This window comes from Odontesthes bonariensis, chromosome 6 (genome assembly GCF_027942865.1).
Source record: "Odontesthes bonariensis isolate fOdoBon6 chromosome 6, fOdoBon6.hap1, whole genome shotgun sequence".
Lineage (NCBI taxonomy): Eukaryota > Metazoa > Chordata > Actinopteri > Atheriniformes > Atherinopsidae > Odontesthes > Odontesthes bonariensis.
Window position 1 is genome coordinate 16,406,918 of NC_134511.1, and position 20,853 is coordinate 16,427,770.

Sequence of the window (20,853 nt, forward strand, 5' to 3'; positions counted from 1 at the left end):
AGTGAGTGAAGTGAAGTTTAACACAAAATTCAATAAGTATTAGAAGTCCTAAGCGGACAGACTCACATTGATGATAGCATATACATTTTAATGCCATTCAATATAGATTTCTTGCCGCGGTGAATCTAGTAAGGACTCCTTTCCTGACAGTTTTAGGTGCTGATATTGTGTTTCATGGAGTGCTGTGAGACTGTGTTGCAACAACAGTAAGCTGCCCATTCCACATAATAGTTAACTTAACATAATATAACTTGTATGGGGCAGTAAAAGTCTCTAAATGAAAGAAGACTGAGTGCACGGTTATTAGCATGCTAACATGCTCATACAAAGCAAAGCTAATGCTCTTCAGGTATTTGTTTAGCATGTTCATTACTTTAGTTTTCAGCACGCTAACATTTGCTAATTTCATTAATGAATTCATTCATTCATTTTCTACACCATCTTAGTCTGGATTTTGCTGGATTTGGAACCTTTCCAGCTGTCACAGGGCGAGAGATAAGTGTCCAGACCAGGAAAGACAAACAACTGTGCACATTCACACCTGTGGTCTATGTAGAACCACAAATAAACCTGGACCTAACATGTGTTTCTGGACTGTGAGAGGAAGCTGGAGAACCAGGAGAAAGCATTCAACTAGCACCAAATGTAAATTATTCTTAAAAGTCCAAAATGCAGTGACATCTAGTGGAGCAACATGGCAGAGAGGGCAACGCACGACTTTTCTGGACGTATATGTCTCATTTTATGAATATTCAGTTTAATTTCTACTAGTAGATCACCACAATTGTTACATACAAGGAGTTTAAAAGTTGCAAGCTGCTGCTTATTTGGTCAGAAAATAAGTATTAGACCAATAAAAGTTTGAACATTTAGATGTTCATAAAGTCAGTCACCAACGTTCTTCAAATTTCCTCATTGGGGAGTCTGTATCAAAGTGTTGCTATTCTCGCTTTGCTAAAGACAACATGTGGGTGTGTAATTGCTTTTTAAAAATGTATTCAATTGTTGACTAAACTAAGAAATATTCTATTTTTCACCTCTGAAGGAACTGATGTTACCATGGGTGAAAAAGTTGGACCCTGCACAAAGATATCAGTAAAAAACAAACACCAAGTAAACATTAAGTACTGTAATGAAATCAGAGAAAAGCTTAGCTAAACAGATTGACACAAAAAGAAGAACCTGAAAGATGTGCTTTATCATGCAAGTCATATTTATTTTGGAATTGTCGAGGCAACATAAAGAGATGGCAGGAATGTAAACTGAAATAAACTAAGAGCAAAAGAAATGAAGGCTACCATCAAGAAATACAATGTGACACATGTTTTTATGTCAAATGACTGAATAAAAAAAACAATACAGTCCAACATCATTCATAAATTTGCCATTCTTAAATAAATATATTATAATTAGAGTTAACATAAGTTCACTAAATAAAATATTTTGCAGATACAATGCAAACTACTTATTTCTTCGGTATTAGTTAAATGGTACATGACTGTTAAAGTAATATTTTGACAGCGAGATCGATGACTGTGTGATTGTCTGTATGAATGCTCTCGAGCATGCGTGTGTGTCTTTCACTGTGTGTGAGATCTCATTCCACGGTGCAGAAGTTATCCAGGCTGTTCTCTCGGGCTTTGGGAAGTTCATTTTGATCCAGTAGTCGGTATTGGAAGGAAACGCGGTTAATATAGTTCCCACTGGACACCAGCCTCACCACCGAGTTATCACAACCAATCTTCATCTGGGCTGAGGGGCCACAAGAAAAGTCAAACAGAAAAACAGATACTTTATATTTGAGCTCTCCAAACATTTTTGTTCTCCAGCCAGCTCCTCTTAGTTTGATAATGTTAAGTGTATTTGCAGCACTATTGTTTCCTATTTGTGCACTTTTAAAGCCTCTTCTAAGCTGTGTGCATAACACTGGTTCATCCAGATCATACAAAAACACTAAGAATAGTTTAATACGATGTTGTAAACAGCTATATTCAATGGTGATGATGGGACTGTTTTTTTGTTGTGCAAACTTGATTGTGCAATATAGCACACAATGCAGTGTGATTGATTAAAAGCTTTTGCAGCTTGCTTGCAGCTGTTGAGTCATGCAGCTGCATGTTGTTGATTTAGATATTTGAAAAACTAAGAATTTGAAGCATGTTTGTGACAGAAAGCATTGAAGTAATGTTGCATTATCATGATGGAATTTCACAAAGGGCCAGCTGTCTCACAAATTTTAATTTCCCAGATGAAATACATTATTTAAAGTGCTATATAGGCAAATGTGTTTAATTGACTAGTACCTAAAATATAGTGGTTTACTTTTTAGAAAAATCAAAAATCAAATGCAGTACAATAATCATACTGTTAAAATGGGGGGGGGGGTGCATTTAGAATATTTGTAGATTCATTTTAGATTTATTTGTAGCATAATTAATCATAATTACTTATACTCAAAGCATTTTATATCTCATTATTTTAAAAAGATCTGTGTCATCATAGCAGGATGGTGACACTGAATTAAGCATTTTGAGTCAATACGCGAGGTGAATATCTCCACAAACTAAAATCACTAAGCATGTGTTGAACAGCGCAAAATAGTCTACCCTAAGTTACATTAGCATAGAACAGTGTCCTGTAGAATAGTTCAGATTTAAAATGAGTTAAATAAAGTAGATAGAGAGGTGCATACTCACCAAGCCCGCTGACTGAGAAACAGAGGTCAGCTACAGGGAGCATCTTAGAGGTATCCACCCCATTACCACCCAGAAGCTCCACAAAATCACCAGATCCCGAACAACCTGACCACATCTGTCTCTGCAACAAAAATCAACAAAACATTTTGATACTGAAGTTCAGCAAGGAAAAGTGCATACATTCAAAGAAGAAATTTCCATAACAATTTCCATGTGGAGATTTTTTTGACCAGCATGGTTAAATATGGCACAATATAGGCCAAATCTTCAAATTTGGGTATTGGTGGTTCAATGCTCAGAGCCTCCATATGTCCTTGTGCAAGATGCTGTACCCCCAAATTGCCCACGACATGCTTCTTGGTGTATGCTTGTCAAAAGTTCTGCACACCGTACAATGCATATACAGGCCTATGAATAAGGAAGCCCTCCCTCTTTTAATTAGAAGGTTTTACATATTAACACAAAATAAAAATAAAAGTCACCTGGTACTCACCAGCTTTCAAAATTAGGGGGAAAAAAACCTTGGATAAACACATAATAAACAGATGATGCATTTTACAATGTAATTTAAAAATAATAATAATAATGCAAAAAAATGTGGCCTTGTGATGGACTGGCGACCTGTCCATGGTGTACTCTGCCTCGCGTGATGGATGGATCATTGTGGTATTCCATGACCAAATTTCACCCAAACTTTGGCTGTTGCACGGATTACCTCACATTTGACTCTAGAATATTTTGATATACAGAGGAGTTCATGGTCAACTCAGTCACTGCAATGTGCCCAGGCCCTGTGGCTGCAAGACTAACCCAAATCACCACCCCTCCACCTCTGTGCTTCACAGTTGAAATGAGGAGTTTGTGCTGATATGCTAACAGAACATTGCTCCAGAAGTGTAATAATTTATTCAGATGCAGTTTTGCAAACCTTGGCTGTTCTGCCATTTTCTTTTTAGAGAGAAGAGTCTTGCTCCTTCAACCTTTCCAAACAAGCCATACTTGTTCAGTCTTTTTATAATTGTACCATCATTAACTTTAACACTTGCATACTGAGGCCTGTAGACTCAGACATGTAGTTCTTGCTTTTTTTGTAATTTCACTGAGCATTGCAGTCTGATCTAGAGGTAAACATGCTCGGGCGTCAACCCCTGGGAAGATTGGCAACTGTCTTGATTATTTAACTTGTTTGAATAATCTTTCTCATTGTATAGTGATGGACTTTAAATATTCTTGGAAATTGTCTTGTAATCCTTCCTAGATTAATGGGAAGCAGCAATTGCTGCTCTTGGATCATTGATGATGTATTTTGTATTTTGTATTTTAACATACAGCAGAATGCTCCAGACCAACAATCTGCCAAGAGGTCAGCTTTTACTGATGATCGATTAATCAAGTAAAGTTTGATTAGCTGCATCTGTCTGCTACTTACCCTCCAAATTCCTATTAAAGTAGTAAGACTGTACTTGATTTTCCACACATGTGATACAAAACAAGTTCCTGCAGGTAAGAGAGGTTAACAATGCTGAATAAAAAACATAAAAACACAGGGGAAATATATGTGGAGATATGTCATGCTTGGGTTTTATGCTATTTCACTGATAGACAGCTGATAGCTGTGTTGCAGGAGTAAACGCAACAATAGAAAGGGAGTCAAAATGACTAGACATGAATTTTAAAATAAAGATTCTTAAGAATCAAGAAAGATGTTTGAGAAATAAAATCCATTCATCATATTTAGAAGTTTGTTTCCATCGTACCGCCAAATTCCAGCCTGTATACCCTCAGATAACATGCCGTACTGATTAGAGCAATGACTAAACACATTGCTAACGGACGGGTAGTTGTTTGACACTAATAAATTCTGTTTCCATAAAATATGGGCACATCCTCTGCAGTTTGCCTGCAAAACTGTTCACACAAATCCTGTTTGAAGTTCTAACACTTGGCTTCGAAGCAGGTTTTCCTCAAAATTTGAGGAGAAATTATTCTGCGTAAATTTGGCAAATTCACCACATACAATTAATCATAATGTCAGCAGTCTGGCAGCCAGTTTCAGACAAGCTGCCAAATCCTCATCAGTCATCTGTTTTTTTTTGGGTCTTGATAAAATGATGAAAACCACTTCAGTCCTCCTCTAAGCATTTACATTTGAGGGTTTTAAGCTTTGAATTATTGAGTACAACTCTCACAGTATTTATTATATTTCTGTAAAAAGTAGTCAAAATAGAAACTGTTTATGTTTGAACTACTTTAATTATGGAAAAAAAAGGGTTTAATAATAAAAAAGTTATTATTTACTTTTAGTTAAATTTTCAACAGGTTCTTAAAATTTCAACTCATACATTTCTTGGTTATTGTCTTCACTGTATAAGCTGTTTCTTTTGTAATAATAAAGGATTTTAACAAATTTATTCTAGCAGTGAGAGGAAACCAAAACAGCAGAGTTGAGGATTCAACTACCCATTTACCACAGAGCTCTGTTCGGACCTTTTTTACACTTGTTGGATCAGGACTGGTGTCAACTGAATAACTCAAAACAGCAGTGTAGGTCAGCAGCCAATTTGTCAAACAAAACACTGATTATGAATGACTCCAAAACCCTGGACTGCTTTCAATGACAATATCATGAGACGATTCACTGCCAATATTTTCAGTTGATTTTGCTATATTATCTACACATGGTGAGTGGAACATGGATAAGGTCAAAACAAGGACACTAAAACTAAGTAATTAAAGGATTAGTTTGACATTTTGTTCTATCAGAAGACTGCCTCAGTGTGTGTAAATAAACACATTCAGGGGAACTGTTTAGATTACTATAAGTTTAGATAGATACAAGATAGATTTACATATTTATACTAAAGCACCCAAGTATGGATCAAACAAACAAGATATGGAGGGTCTTCTTTATAGCTGTAAGGATTTTAGTACCACGCTGTCTCCTGACAGCAACTTTATCTTCATCATTCAGGGGGAAAAAAGCAACTGATCTCTTGACTCTTTTAAAAAAGAGAACATTTATGCCCACAGATCTGAATTAAACTTTTAAGTTTAGTTGTCAATTAATGTGAACAAACTCCTGATCCAAGCTAACATTAGCTGGTGTTGTGTTGCTGCTATAGCGAAAGCATTGTGGCGAGGCACTCTTCACAACTTTCAGATTTTCTAAGAAGATCATATACATATACGTCATCATATACAGGAGCCTGTCGGACCAGTTTTCAATGTGTGGGGTACACCCCGAAGTGTCATTTTAGGACATGTTTCACGAGTTAGCAACATCATGGAAAAATGAAAATGTTGGTAAAGTGGTGATTCTTTTGTGTAGCCAATATTAATTCCTAAACATGATGTTTTCCTAACTTTAACCAAGTCATTTTAATGCCTAACCTCAATTAAGCACTTTTTATGCGTAATAAAAGGAGTAAAGTAAAGTTGTAGAGCAAAGAAAGTCAAAATAAGAACACACAAAAAGATTATTATCAAGGTAGGACTCAAACATGGGTCATCTGCTTGGGAGTCATGTGACTGTCTCCTTCCTATATTTCAACTTCCTTTCATAACTTGTGTTAGCTGTTGATTATCCAGCACTAGTTAGGTTTTCCTGTTGTTGTTTTCATAAATACAGTTTGCTGGAGGTAGGAGGATGACAGTCACAACTACTGAACTCAGATCAGTTGAGCCTGGCCATTTCCAGGATTTGTGTTGAACCAAAGTAAGCATATGACAAGCAGTAATAGGGTTCAAATAAGTCGTACACTGTTTTGAATTGCTATAAATTACAACTGAATATCCATCCCTCACATGTAAATAAAGGTAATCTGGTAGATTAAATTATCCATTATTATAAAAGCATTAAATTGTGGTCAATATTTTCCACCCCAATACACTTTGATTCAACTTAAAATATGCCATTAAGATTGTCACACCCTTGGACTCACGTTTGTAGTTTCATGTTAGATTATGCTTTTGTTTACAGCCCATGCTTAGTTTTTGTCATGCTTTAGTTTCCCTGCACTCTGTCCATTAGTTCACTCATGTCACCTGTGTTTTTTCCTCAGCTGCACTCACTCCCTAATCACTCCCAGCCCTCTATTTAGTTTCCTGCCTCCCCTGTCGTTTTTGTCGGAGCTTTGTGTTTGTTACCTGCCTTGACCAGATTCCCGTAGATATCCATGTTCCATGTTCCATGTTCCATGTTCCATGTTCCATGTTCCATGTTCCATGTTCCATGTTCCATGTTCCATGTTCTGCGTTCCCTTCGTTAAGTTAAGTACTTATTCCATGTCATGCACAGTCTGTTTTTTGGATCCGGCTAAGCCGCGCTTTTGGTTCGTTACTTTGTTTTTTTTTGTAAAATAAACCCAGTTTTCCTTTGAAGTCCGCATCCGTGTCCTCCCTCAACACCACCTTCTTGACAAAGATAAATTAAAGTACAATTTCACTGTAAAACAACAGTAAAATGGTGGCCTCTCTCCTGTCAGCCTGTTGAAATTATTTTAGGTTTATGTAAAATGAGCATATGCAAATCTTCTTACTGGCATTTCAGAGAACATAGCTCTGTCTTTATAGCTGTAAAGTGTGTACATTTCCATCAACATACTCAAACAACAGACTACTGTCTGTTTCAGTGCATTACACTTGTGATAATTTGAAGAATAATTTAAGTAAATTCATAACAGTTCTTTGATAAGAGATTGTTTGTCTATCTGTGTGTACTTGGCTTACCAGTGGGCTGATCTCATTGCTTTTGGCCTCCCCTAGGCTGAGATCTGTCAGTCGTATCTCCACGGGGTAAATGATGGAGAAGCTGCAGTTCCTGCGCTGATGTGGTATCACCATGGTGAAGCTGCCCTCTGGACTCTGAGACATGATGTTACAGGCTTTGCACACAAACACAGAGACATGTGCACACACAGGGGGAGAGGTTTCAAATTTCAAACAATTCACCATCACCTGAGAAACTCATTATTGACGCCTCATGCCAGAAATTGGACATAATCAAGGGTGTCAACAGGGAGGGGAAACAATTAGGAAGTAGCATAGAAATCAAATTCCAGGTCTGAGGACAAAGGACAGAGATATGAGAATAACTGATAAAAGTATGGTGGACTACATGGGCACAAAGCAGAGGGTTTATCTGTTTTTTAGAGGGAATTGGGAAAAAAAATCTTAATGGTCAAGAAGGCTCTACACATGTAGCAAGATACTTTTGATTACTTTTTTATGTGCATGTTACATCTTTGCATGTAAAGACAGATGATGATAATGTTTTATAGCCAGTTTTGCCCAAGTGACACGGAAGAGGCTTTGACCGTTAAAGAAAAAAGAAAAGAAGATGAATTACAGACAGCTTCAGCTGATGGTCAGTATAGGAGTAAAAGCTCACACATCGGCCTGAGGATTTATGTTGTTTATCGATGGATAATCCATTAGAACACCCCTTTCACTTGACAGTTCTCTTTCTTAGTGTGTCTTTGTCTTATAGCCAGACGGTGATTGTTATGTTGTTTGACACAGTGTTAACACCGTGTTTGTCAAGCAGCTGGAAAACAGGTGCATCCCTCTCATTCAATCTCTTCACATCGCTCTCGGTCTTGATTAATGCTCGACCAAGCACAAATGCCCAGGAGGAAAACACGTGCATGCACACACCCCCGTACCATCAGTCTAATCTTCACTTTAAAAAAAAAACACATATAAAAATAAGCTGAAAAAATCTGACTCAGGTGCGAGGTCTTGTCACGATGGGATTTTTTTAGTTTACATTTCAAATTTCCTCAAGATTAGATTTAGTTGCTTTCTGACTTTTAAGCACTAAGTTCAAACACGTGTAGAAGAACTCACGGAAAGGGTTGTGCATTTTTTTGACAGCAAGGGTGAAGCCACTGTCAGGACTGTGAATGCGAAAGAAGATCATGGCAACATTTTGAGAGGATCGACTGGTGACTCCTGGCGTTGTGGAGGAGCAGTAGTCTGTGTAGCGCTCGTGTGGAGGGAGCGGGTGGTCGTGACTGCTGGGGAACTTCTCTCCCTTCAGAACCCAGCCGTCAAAAATCTGTCGGAGGAACATGCGATCAGGAACATGTATGATACAAAACATTTTTAAAGTAATAAGATTAATCAAAAGTTTAAGAAAAAAATAATATGTTCCCCATATTATATTATTAGAGCAATGACCTTTTTCATTTATTGAAATGTTTATGTGGAAGAAAACATTAGTGAGAACCTTTCTCGTTATGTTCAGTAGAATGCAGACATGATGCAGTGACGGTTGATACTGCATGAACATTTGGCTGCTGAGTTGAAAACTTAAATGAGTGCATCATCTCAACAGCATAAAAGGTTTAACTGACGTGTGTGCCAGTTTCCATTAATATCCTTAGGGTATTACAGTACAGTTAACATCACCATCTACACTTCTTTGTTATGAATTATATTTTAATTACAACCATAATCTCAGCCAAAAATCCCAATTTCTCTGTCTTTCCCTCTGCCATGCCTTAAACTATTTTAGCCAGCTAGAACCAAAACTGCCATGTAACTGGCAGGCTCGGCATTAGAACTAAAACTTCCGCTTCCCACTCTTGCTCTGGGCAATGTGACCAAAGCAGAGAGGATCTGTTGGGGTGTTTTGCCCCTAAATGTCACCTTAACCTCTTTTTGGCATTACTTTAATCAAATACACGAAGACTAAATAGCATTTAAATTGCAAAACCGTGAAAATCCTGCAGTGGTGTTCGCGATGTGTGTTTGCGAGTTATTTTTGGTGAGTGGGACAACCTTTATGAAGTCTCCAGCGCTGCAGTCGATGCTGACGTCAGACAGCTCCAGACTGATGACTTCACTGGCATCAGCGATGATAAAAGCAGCACAAGCCAGCTGTGGCCGGGATGCCACAAAGGTGAAATAGCCTTCAGTTGCCAGCATGTCCAAGCATCCTACAAACATCACATACATACATCTGTTTGCAACACTTAGGTTTCACATTTCACATAATGAATTTCCTTGAGATTTAGTGTAACTCAAAACAAAACCACCACTGGTCTAATCTTAACCTAATCCTAAACTTACTCAAAAACAAAATATTCATCATTTGCATTGAGCAGCTTTTTGTTTCGAAAAGGGAGGTGAGCCATCACAATGTGGCAAGCCCAAACAATAAAGACAATGCAAGCATAGGCTGCACACGAATACATGTTTAAAATTACATGAAAAGGACCAAGTTAGCACTTTACACAATCCTTCACTACGTGAAGCAATTAAGGAATTAAGTTTAAACATAAAGTGCTAACTTTATCATTAAATAAGGCTACCCGTGAGGTAAATATGTTTGCATGGATTGATCTGTAAATGGATCCAACATGTTCTTTTTGAGAAGCGATATGGGCAAGTGCAACAATGAAAACTCATGACACCATGTTCATTATTTATTATATGCTACTTCATTATGTAAAGAGTGTCACAGTGTAACGCAGAGTCAGCTACAAAATTAACCCATTGTTCAAGACGGTTCTTACTCAGAGGTCTACGGAAAATAAAATCCTCTGCTTCTCTTTTCTGGGCCAAACTGAGCAGAGAATACAGTCCATCTGAAGCGTCGTTATCCTGCACGAAACAAGATTAAAAAAAACTCTTAATACTTCAGTTCGACCTGCAAGACTTCCTGAATAATCCCACTTTCCCTCAACTAAACAATAAAAACCCCACCGTACCTCAATGTAGCGAGTGAGCCCCGTCCTTGATGAAAGGGAAATGAGAAAGAAGAACAGCTGTGCGCGCAGAGCCACCGACATGCTGAGGTGCGTCTCTCGACAAGTGTTTTCCTGAAGCAGGGAGGGAAATAACGGCGCAGCCAGTGAGCTGGCAGCTTTTATAGTAGCACAAACAGGCAGACAGGCCAACACCAGAGTCGCTGAAAACTGTGAGCCGAGCGGACTTTCAATTATTTTTAATAACCCGTGAATGAAAGCGGTTGTTCAAAGCAATATTGGGGCATTTTAACATGCTTGGCGGCGTGGAAACTAAATACGCCGAGTGATTTCGTTAGAAGAAGTCATTAAAAGTAGATAAATTGCTGCACAGCGCATTGGTTATTCGGGCCAGTGCTTGGTCTTTCTGTTATTACAACCCATTACAAGCACATGTATTCAATGTTGGGCAGGTTTAACATGAATTCACATATGTTTAATTTATAATGGATGGAATGCGTAAATACAGACCCTGGGTGCAGGTTCAGCTGTAGGAGCTTAAAGTTTGACCAAGCATCTAAACGAAACAACACAGTGTTAAATGAGCTGGAATCCACTCATTGTGGGAGATTAGAGACTTTTCATAAGATGCCTTTTAACTGCAAAGCGGCTGTGATTATTTTTGAGACTTATTGTGAAGTCTGTAGACCTGACTACAGAGTAACTGTATGAAGAGGAGACTTTTTAAGATTTTTTTTTTAGCACTGGTGGTTTCATTCCAATAAACTTTGTATGATTGTGTTACTTTCTACTCAACCACCCAATAATAAACCCCCCAAACCTGCCTTCACTGATATTCATAGAGCTACTTTATTTGACCTTTTATGTATTCTTGGATCTTTTGGCTGTATAAAGAGATATTCAGCAAACGATCATTTGCTCAGTTACCCAGTTACTTAATATGCACATCTGTATTCAAAATATCTTTTGAGCTGTTGAGTGAGTCATATATATTGCACAACATGAAGAGCTCAAAGGATCAGAAAAGGTGCAGGAAGTGAAAAAGTGAAGTAGTTCACAAAAGAGAGGGACTGTGACGTAATTCGATTTGTAACAACATAGCAAATTCATTTAGATGAGACTAATTTTGTGTGTCCTCCACGCTGCCATTGTGAAAGGTCAGACTCAGACGTAGTCGAGTGTAAGAGATGATTATCATCCTGTCAGCGTACATACAAACATCTCATAGAACAGTACTCACATTTTCTCATTCATCTGAAATGAAAATGAGAGACTGTGCATGCAATTATCCTGAGCTAATGATAGCTGACATTATCTCCTACTGATGAAGGTCTGTGATGCCACACACAGGACTATCAAGCCTAAAAAAAAACAAAATAAAACAATAATGAAGGTAATGAATAACATTTACTTGAACAACCCCACAGCCTGTTGTCTCACAATGCTGATGACCTATTCGAGGTGTATTACTTTCATTTAGAAGCCAGCAGTCACTGATAATAATTAGTTGTCTTACAGGGTCTTCTATGTCTCAACTTATTAGCCAGGGTCTCGCTGTTTAAATTTGGTTTGTTAATGTAAATGGCACAAGAGGAAAACAGAAAAAAGGTTAGCAAAATGCTTCATGGTGTTTGCAAGTGTGTATATTTTACTGGACGCCATGTGCTAAGTGCTTGTTCCTTGGCGTTTTATCAAATGTTGTGCGTGATTTGGTGCTGTGATATATACTATAATTGTTTAAACACAATTTATCAAATGAGGAAATAAATTATGGAATATAACCCAACAGTTTCATTTTACTGCTTTTTTAATGGAGACAAAAATTTGATCCACGCTGATCTATGCTTAATTTATTCTCTAATCTAATGTAATAAAATCATATCTAATCTCTCTGCCGCCATTTCCCTCCAACCTGAAAATCATGAATTAATAGATTAACTTCTTGTGCAGCCTAGAGATTTATGGTGCAAAAGTGTAACAGTGCAGATACTGTCCAGACAAATACAATAAAAAAATAATAAAACATGAGAATTTTTATGAAGATAACAGTATGCAGAAGTGTCTCATTGTTCATAACATAAACAGTAATAAAAACATGAGTATTGTTCAAGAAGTTATCAAAATCTGTGACTTGATATGCAAAGTTGGAAAATGTCCTGATGTTCGTGAGGAGGCAGCAGGAAATTCAGATATGGCACATATGAGACATCATGTTCTCAAACTGATGTCATTGTCAGTCACTCATACAATCACATATTTTAGTGTTTGCAATTAAGGAACTATGAATGACAAAGTCCAAATTTTAGGGTGATGGGTGTATTGGTATCATGACTCAAATGCAGGTCGTTCATCCAGGATATTAGGGTTTGTGCTTTTGTGTTTGACCATACCTTTTTTTTTTTTTTTTTTTTTCTTTTCTTTTCTTTTATTCTTTATAGAAAGAATTCTCCTCATTTTGTGATTTTTTTGCTTTTTGGTTAGGTTTAGGAAAAGATCCAGGTTTGGATTGTTTTGGATTGAAATTATTGATTGTTCAGTGCTTTTGAACATTAATTTATTCTTTAAACAGGACCTGGACAAGCTTTAAACCTGGAGTGCAGAAATTCTTTACAGTCCTCCTCCATGTTGATGTTGAAAACTCTTTTCAATACCATCAATTTCTGCATCAACATACTCATCACCTGATGAAGAGTTGCTATTCTGTTCTTCCTTACATATAACACCAATGCACAAGCAGCACGGTTATCAAATACATACGGCGGAACACAGTTTCTGACTCAATTTATTGATTTCTTTCCTTTGGATATGGATTATGATGTCACTTTAGTCACATTAACATTAACTTTGTAGGTTAACCTCAGACCCCTATTAATAAACCCTTGATGTTTTTCCTTTGCTATCTTGAAACAAATCAAATAAACTGGACTTGTCCAGAATTTTTAAAACATGTCATAGAGCATAATCATATGATGATTTTCTAATTGTATGCAGTGCACCTCTGAGAAAGCATCTACATTAATTGTATTCAATTTGACAAATGCCTGCAAATTTTATTTTAAATTTATGAAGAAAATATCATTATTGCCATTATGAAAACAAACCATGGAGGTAAATTGCAAGCCTCCTTTGTTTCAACAAGATAAGACTACAACACCATCTGGTGGCATATGTTAGAACAGAGCGTTTGGGCTCATGAGGATCTTTTAAAAATCTAATTCTAAAGATAATAGATGCAACTGATTCCCTTTTGAAGATAGAAACAGAAAATATTTAGGATTGTGGTTTAAAGTTTTTGTGATGATTGACCCAGCTGTTTCTATGTGACAGCCGCCCACCGTGAGGTCAAAGTTAAATCACAGAGACTGTTGATTCCAGACATCAGTGTTTTACCCTGCCTCATAGCCCAGCATGTTGCCAACTTCACGACACCTGCTCCCTGGTAAAGATAGCACATATCACTAAGTATTTTGCTTTGCTGAATCTCTTCTACACACATGCGCGCACACACACACACACACACACACACACACACACCACTTGTGTGGATCCTTCTGTCAACACAGCAGTCCAACCTGGGTCTCCTCAATGCCTGACTGACCCATTCATCTCCTGTGGGGTCTATAATGAGCTGACCCTCCCCTATTGGAGCAACCTGACAGAGAGAGATTACTTTAAAGTCTGCATGGATTTTCCCACGTGCCCCCTCCCTATTTGTCTTTTCTGAAAGTGGTTAATTCAAAATGCATTAATGAGGAGCGATGGATAAAATTCTCTTCTTTTAATTACCTTCCAACGGAGTTCTTCAGGGGAGCTCTGATGACTCCCATCTAATGCTGGCCAGTTTGTTTTGTTTGATTTTAACAGTTAAAGTCTATCATCTAAATATCTATGATTTACTGGAAAAGCTTTCGTTTGTGTTATCCTATACATGGTAAAACAGTAAACACTTAACCAGTTGAACAGCAGTGAATGATGCAGCGTGTGGATGATGATCATTTTATATAATAGTATAATTACAGAGTCTGATGTGGAATAATCTCTTAGAAGCAAACAGGGACCTCTTCTCCCGAGGAAACCAAGCAGAGTGAGGGAAACAATGAGTGAGCATAATTCAACAAAAAGTCTGAGAGAATAAGATCATTGCTTGAAATAACTCCAATCCTATTGGTGCAAATTGAGAAGGTCATTACTTTGTATCATACTTATATGCATGTTATTCAATTAATGTTTCCATCTCGTCCTGTATATCAGAGATTGACCTTTCACCTGATATGAAAATTAAATTTACAGTTGGAGATGTGTGAAAACAGCAGAGCATCAACTGCCTCTCTTCCTTTTTTGTGTCAGTCTTAGAGATTTCCTCAATCTCCTGCTGTCCAATGTGGATTACCATTACAACCATGTTTACATGGTAACTCAATTCCATATGGAAGAGCCAGATTCCAGAGGTATTTGTTAGGTTGAGGTATAACCAAATAACAAAGAAGTTGACATGCTGTGGTACATGTTAATAAAAAAGAATCCAATAATTTGCCAATCTCAAAAACCAAAATCTAACTCTCAATAGAACACAGAAAATATATCAGCTGCTGTGAAAAAATTTTCTATTTAATAAAAAATATTACCTCATCTTGAATTTGATGGCAGCAGTGCGTTTCTTGAATGAGAGCCCAAAAGGCTGGAAAAGAAAGTGGTACTAAAAAAAGAGAAGAGAAGCAGAGTCTCTCAGAAGTAAAGATGGGTAGTGGTTCAAAAATCCTCAAAAAAACTGCAGCTACAAATTGTGGAGAAATTCCAGAAGAATCTGTGCTCTAGGGTCATGGCCAAATATCAAAATTGGATATTCATGACCATTAAAAAGAGACATGATTCCGTCATAAGATGCCCTACATGGGTTCAGGGTAACTTTCAGAAATCATTGTCTGTGAACACAGTTTGTCATGTCATCTGCAAATGCAGTTTAAAGCTTTACCATGCAAAGAAAAGCCTTACACATCTGGAAAGGCTACATCAATGCTGAAATGTATATACAGGTTTTAGAGCAACTTAAGCTCCCATTAAGAGAACATCTTTTTCAGGAAAAGGTGTTCTATATTTCAGCACGTCCATGCCTTATGTATTACAACAACATGCCTTTGTAGTAGAAGAGTCCAAAGATCTGGACTGGCCTACCTGCTGTCCAGATCTTTCAAAAACTGAAAACATTGACATAAAAATAAAATAATATGACAAAGAACTGTTTAGCAGCTAAAATTCCTTATCAGACAAGAATGGGACAACATTCTTCTCCCAAAGGTCCAGCAACTGGTCTCAACAGTTCTCAGACATGTAAACTGTTGTTTAAAAGAAGGGGGGGTGTTACACAGTGGTAAATGTGGCTTTTGACATTTGACATGTTTCTAGGTTATATTGTGAATAGAATGCTAGTTTATGAGATCAGCATATCATTGTATTTTGTTTTTATTTTGCACAGCATCTCAAACTTTGGGTTGTACATACACACACATATATAGATATATATATATATATATATATATATATATATAAATATATATATATATATATGTAGGTGTATATACAACCTTGAATCGTATTTTATTCCTATCGTTGCATCCTTAGAGAGTCATTGAAGCTTTGCATATTCCATGCCTTTGTTAAAGTGTCTTTAAGGCCTACAAAAACTAAGCTGATCTTGTACATTCAATTTTGAATTTTGAATTTATTTTCTCACACTCCGAAACATGCCTGCTTCATTCAGTGAAAGTGGGTGGGCCTTTGACACTTAGTAAATGCGTTCCCTCATCATTCAGCCTCCACTGTGGTCTAGCCAGTCCTTTCCAGCCTTATAAGCATTGATTAGTGCACATAATCAATTTACTCAAGGACAATGATTAAGTACACTGCATAAATGTATTGACTGCAATCAACTATAAATAGCAACCTTCTTTTTCATGCATTTTCTGCGTTTCATCAGCTATGTTTTGATGGAACAATCCTTGTGTGACTCTCCGTAGAGCTAACCTACATATTTTATTAAGTGACACAAAGATTTGATCAGATCTATTGACCATCTGTCCACATTTTCATGAAAAAAATGAATAAATAATTTAATGAATGATTTTTTTTTTCTCAGAACTGTAAACCACCCAACATCCACCAGAAGGTGGCAGTGTTTAGCTACATCAAAGCAATGACATGCCTTTGTTGCTGTCTTTTCATAAAGTCTTTACACTAAATTATATATTTTTTATATTGAGAATGAGCAACGCAAGAAACATGAGCGGACCTCAGGATTTTCATTGTCTGAAAATCAATCGTAATCACGGGATTCAAATTAGAAAATACATTACAAAAACTGATGAGAAGTGTAACCTCAAAACTACAGAGTATCACAGCACAAAATCTTTTTGTGTTTGGCCAGGTGCATCTAGGTTTAACATAACCAACTTGGCCATTAAAACAGGTGAGGAAAGTTTTGGGAAATACCATAACACACCTATATGCTCATATATCATCTTAAAAACACAATCTAAAATCCAACCATACGTATCATATTTCTCTAAACTGTTGAATAGAAAGTAAAAGTGCAGTAGGAAAACCCCAACGTCAGGCATGCAACTTTGCTCCTCCTAGTTTCCTTGGCCATGCATGACCAGGTCATGTAATGAATGTTGATAAAGTAGAAAAGCCTGTTTAATCAGGACAGATCACTGTGTAGAGGTGGAGAATGTCAGAGAGAGCAGGCACAGCTGCTTAGTGAGAAATCCAATATTGACTGTCAGGATAAATGTCCTGCATATTCTCTCATCTGTCCCAGGGGCCGTGGTATTATGCCTCTCACGTTAGCACTCCTAATTGGATTAAAAATGGCTTGTTATTGGGAGAAAAATGACTGAGAAAACTATCATGATTATTGCCTCTCAACAATGTTGACTCCCAGAGCTGAAGAGGTGAAGTAATTGCCTTTGCTTTTGAAAATGTCAAAATCAGTTGATGCATCCACACATACTCATGATGACTGGATTTGGATTGAAACAAACAGATGATTGTTTGTGATTTAAGTCCAAACCAATGCAGTCACATTTAGCAAGAAATGTCACATCAAAGTTGGGCATTTGTGGCATTAATTTTCTTGTTTTTTCTTTTATACATCTCAAATTTATATACCTTTTTTTGATACTCAGATTGCTGTATCATCAACTAAACTGTGTGGGTGTGTTTTTAAGGCGGATATGCAGAGTATGCATGAATCCATTGGCTGTGAATGCATGCATGAAAAGATATGAAACTGATAGACCCTCCAGCAGATGTCCACTGGGTTTTGGTTTGCGTACCACCAGGAGCACCCATTAACAGAAAATAAATGCTTGACGTCATAAAGCTGACAGAGTCTCATTCATACTGACACTCAGGCTAAATTATACATAAAAGCTCTGATAACATCATCATTAAATATTGATTTTTAAGGCTGGTTGAAGCAAAAACAAATCCACGCATATTCTGCTGATGAGGGGATTTGGACTGTGCATACTGACGCGAGTGCTTATAAAGGGGCTACTTGAGAGAAAAAGATGGACAGAAGAGAAGGAGAGAAGGGTGTAAAAGGGGGAGGGAGGATAGAAAGTAGAGAGAGGTAAAGGGCTGGGGGAGTAGAAAGAGATTTAAGGCTGAGGCTCAGAGCAGATGTTAGTGTTGATGATGATGGATGTAGGTTGTTGAGATGCAGAGTTGTTATCATGAGAGGCACTCGCAGCCTCCTCACAGCACACTTTCCCCCCAGATGTCACAGTGTGTGTCTGTGTGAGCGCTTTTGTGTTTGTGCCACAGTAACAGAGTGAAAGTGATGCTGAAATGAGCAAACTGAGTGCCAAAATTACACACTAATTCTACTTTATCTACAATTTTATGAAATTGTGCTGCTTTGTGAAAGAAAATTCCTCCTCAGTCTAAACTTACATCAGCTCTAACAGCACCAAGGAAAAGTAATGAGATACAACAAAGGAGAATTTACAGACTGATTGGCACAGATGAGGCTAATGAATAACTATCCTTAAACGCTCTTGGGTGCAGACGGTGAAAAGCAACTGTCTCTAATGGTTTGAATTGGATTCATTTGATGATTTTTCACATTTATACCACACCGGAGTGAGGTTACATTCTCCGCTGTCAAACCATGTATCACTGGGTTACTCCATACATCCCTGCACTAATCCTAATTCACCCAAATCCACACACATCAGATGCACACACACACATACATATGTACACGTTCATACACATATAAGCAGCAGGTGCTCTGTGCGTGGGTGAGTGAATGGAGACATGTTGAGTGGTGGTAACCTGCCCTATACACTCCAACTAACCAGATAAAAGGTGCAGGACAGAAACACGTCGGTAATTGATTGCTAATTAGTTCTTTTGTTGTCCTTCATTGTGTCCTGACAGAGCTTTGCACCGAAGGTTGTCTATTCAAGCACAGGCTCAGTGGACACAGAGCGAGGAAATAAGCATATTTCCTTGCTCTGAGGTCCATATTGAGATAGGCTGATGTCGCTCCAGCAGATGACAGAAGCTATCTGGATGCATATACAGAATATTTGACGGTGTAAGTGGTGGACATTTTTCATTCAAGTTATGGGTAACATGTTTTAGTATTTGAAAGTATAGCAAAAATACCACTCCTAAAAGTCTTGCTCACATCCCCTCCCCTGAATATCTTTACAGTAGCCTACGTGTATCAGCAGACTATGCCATTTCCACTGAGTTGCTATACCCACATCTCTCTCCCTCTCTCATCGGTGCATGAGAAATTACCTAATGAGGAATGGGTCGCACATTTCCACAAACTCATTAACCCGCGAGCGAGTGAGACTAATTGCAGCGTTTGGGTAATGTGATTTCACATCTGTTACTGCAGCCCAGGACACAGTAGTCAGCACAGGGCCGGATCTGGTGGGCTGAGCCACACATAGAACTCGATGTCCCAGATCAACACACACACCGGATAACATCAAATGCAGTCCCAGCCTGGATGGGTGGAAGCAATCAGTCTGGCTGTGGTTTGAGTGTTTGATCACCCGTCATGTAGTATTGTATCATTGCATGCCTTTGCAAGGTAGGTGGGTTTCCTGCCTTCATTAGAAATAAATAACAGAAAGACTAGCTCCTGCTGTTGGGTAATGTAGAGGTAACAATAAGCAATGGACTCCAGTGATAATGAACAAGTCAATAAGATAAATCAAATATTTTTTTTTAAGATAGCATGGTATTTATCACTTGTTCTCTTCTTTTCCGTAAAGATGTTCAAATTATTTGGAAACGTAATGTGGGATTGGAAAGGCCAATCAACTCTTTCCCCACAAATAAATCAGTTTAACATCAGGTTTACATTGTTGTCCTATAAGTATCGACAGTTGCTAAAAACTCGATGTATTTGCATACATTCATTGTGTGTTGAAAATGTACCTTTTCAATTATCTTAAGGTCGTCCTCCCCTGGTGAGTTATTTACCTAATAGAATGTGGCCTGGTCATTGCATCAGCCTGTAAATGTAGCATGTCAGAAGTGTTTTTTTTATTGTATGTTGGAAAACTTCATGTAATCTTATTCAAATGAATTGCTTTTGACGGTATAGACACATATCTGACTCTCTCACACACAAACAAATGTAAAAGCACAGAGGATTAAATGATTTTTTCAGGGTCTTGACTTGGGTTGGTATTCGTAATAATTCAGTAAATTACTGCAAACAAATTTATGTTAATAGAAAAGGTGGGAACCAATTGTTTTAATATGGGGAAAGTAATATACTTTTGTTAATTATGATTAATCCTTTGTTTAACCTCCCCGCATTGTTACAGAAACTCCAATTATAAGTTTACAGGCAGTGGGACTGCTTATGGTAATGCCATATCTCATCAATTACCATTCCGTGACCATAAATTGGCCTCAGCGCTGGCAACGAGATGAGGTTAACACGCTGATTAATTTGAGCTGCTGTGATTTCAGGCTCAAGTTGACACTTATACTCTTTGACACAGACAGTGAGGTCCGCTCACTTTCATAATGGAAATTTTTTTATTTACCTCATTCGGGGCTGCCTCTCAGTCTGCAGACATTTTATCGGAATCATTTAAAATTAAAGCAATGCAAGCGAGATGAGAGGTTTTCTCATTACAGAACAAATCTATGGAATTCTAGATATTTGTTGAATGATGAAAGAAGTTCAAAGGCTTAAAAACTCTATAGCCTACTGTTTATCTGTATTTTGATTTGTTATGACACGTGTGCAGTGTAGTAAACACTACACAAGCTAGGCCTAATTATAAATCTGCAATAACAACGGAAGTTCACCAAGGAAATTTGGTTTAGATTTGTAAATACCTCAGAGTATTGTGTGTTCTATGACTTTAAACATATCTGATATTCCAGTGTATTCAAAGAAG

At 37.6% G+C, this 20,853-nt stretch overlaps 1 protein-coding gene across 1 annotated transcript; it reads right to left on the bottom strand.

The window, feature by feature from the left end:
* Window positions 1-1,195: 1,195 nt before the first annotated feature.
* LOC142382124 (corticotropin-releasing factor-binding protein-like) lies at window positions 1,196-10,548 on the bottom strand. The gene is made up of 7 exons (XM_075467634.1): window positions 10,412-10,548; window positions 10,217-10,304; window positions 9,480-9,637; window positions 8,544-8,754; window positions 7,425-7,579; window positions 2,697-2,817; window positions 1,196-1,752 (listed from the first exon to the last, which is right to left on the bottom strand). Exons 1-7 carry the CDS (start codon window positions 10,490-10,492, stop codon window positions 1,598-1,600), a joined length of 969 nt encoding a protein of 322 aa, XP_075323749.1. The 5' UTR covers window positions 10,493-10,548; the 3' UTR covers window positions 1,196-1,597.
* Window positions 10,549-20,853: the final 10,305 nt, after the last annotated feature.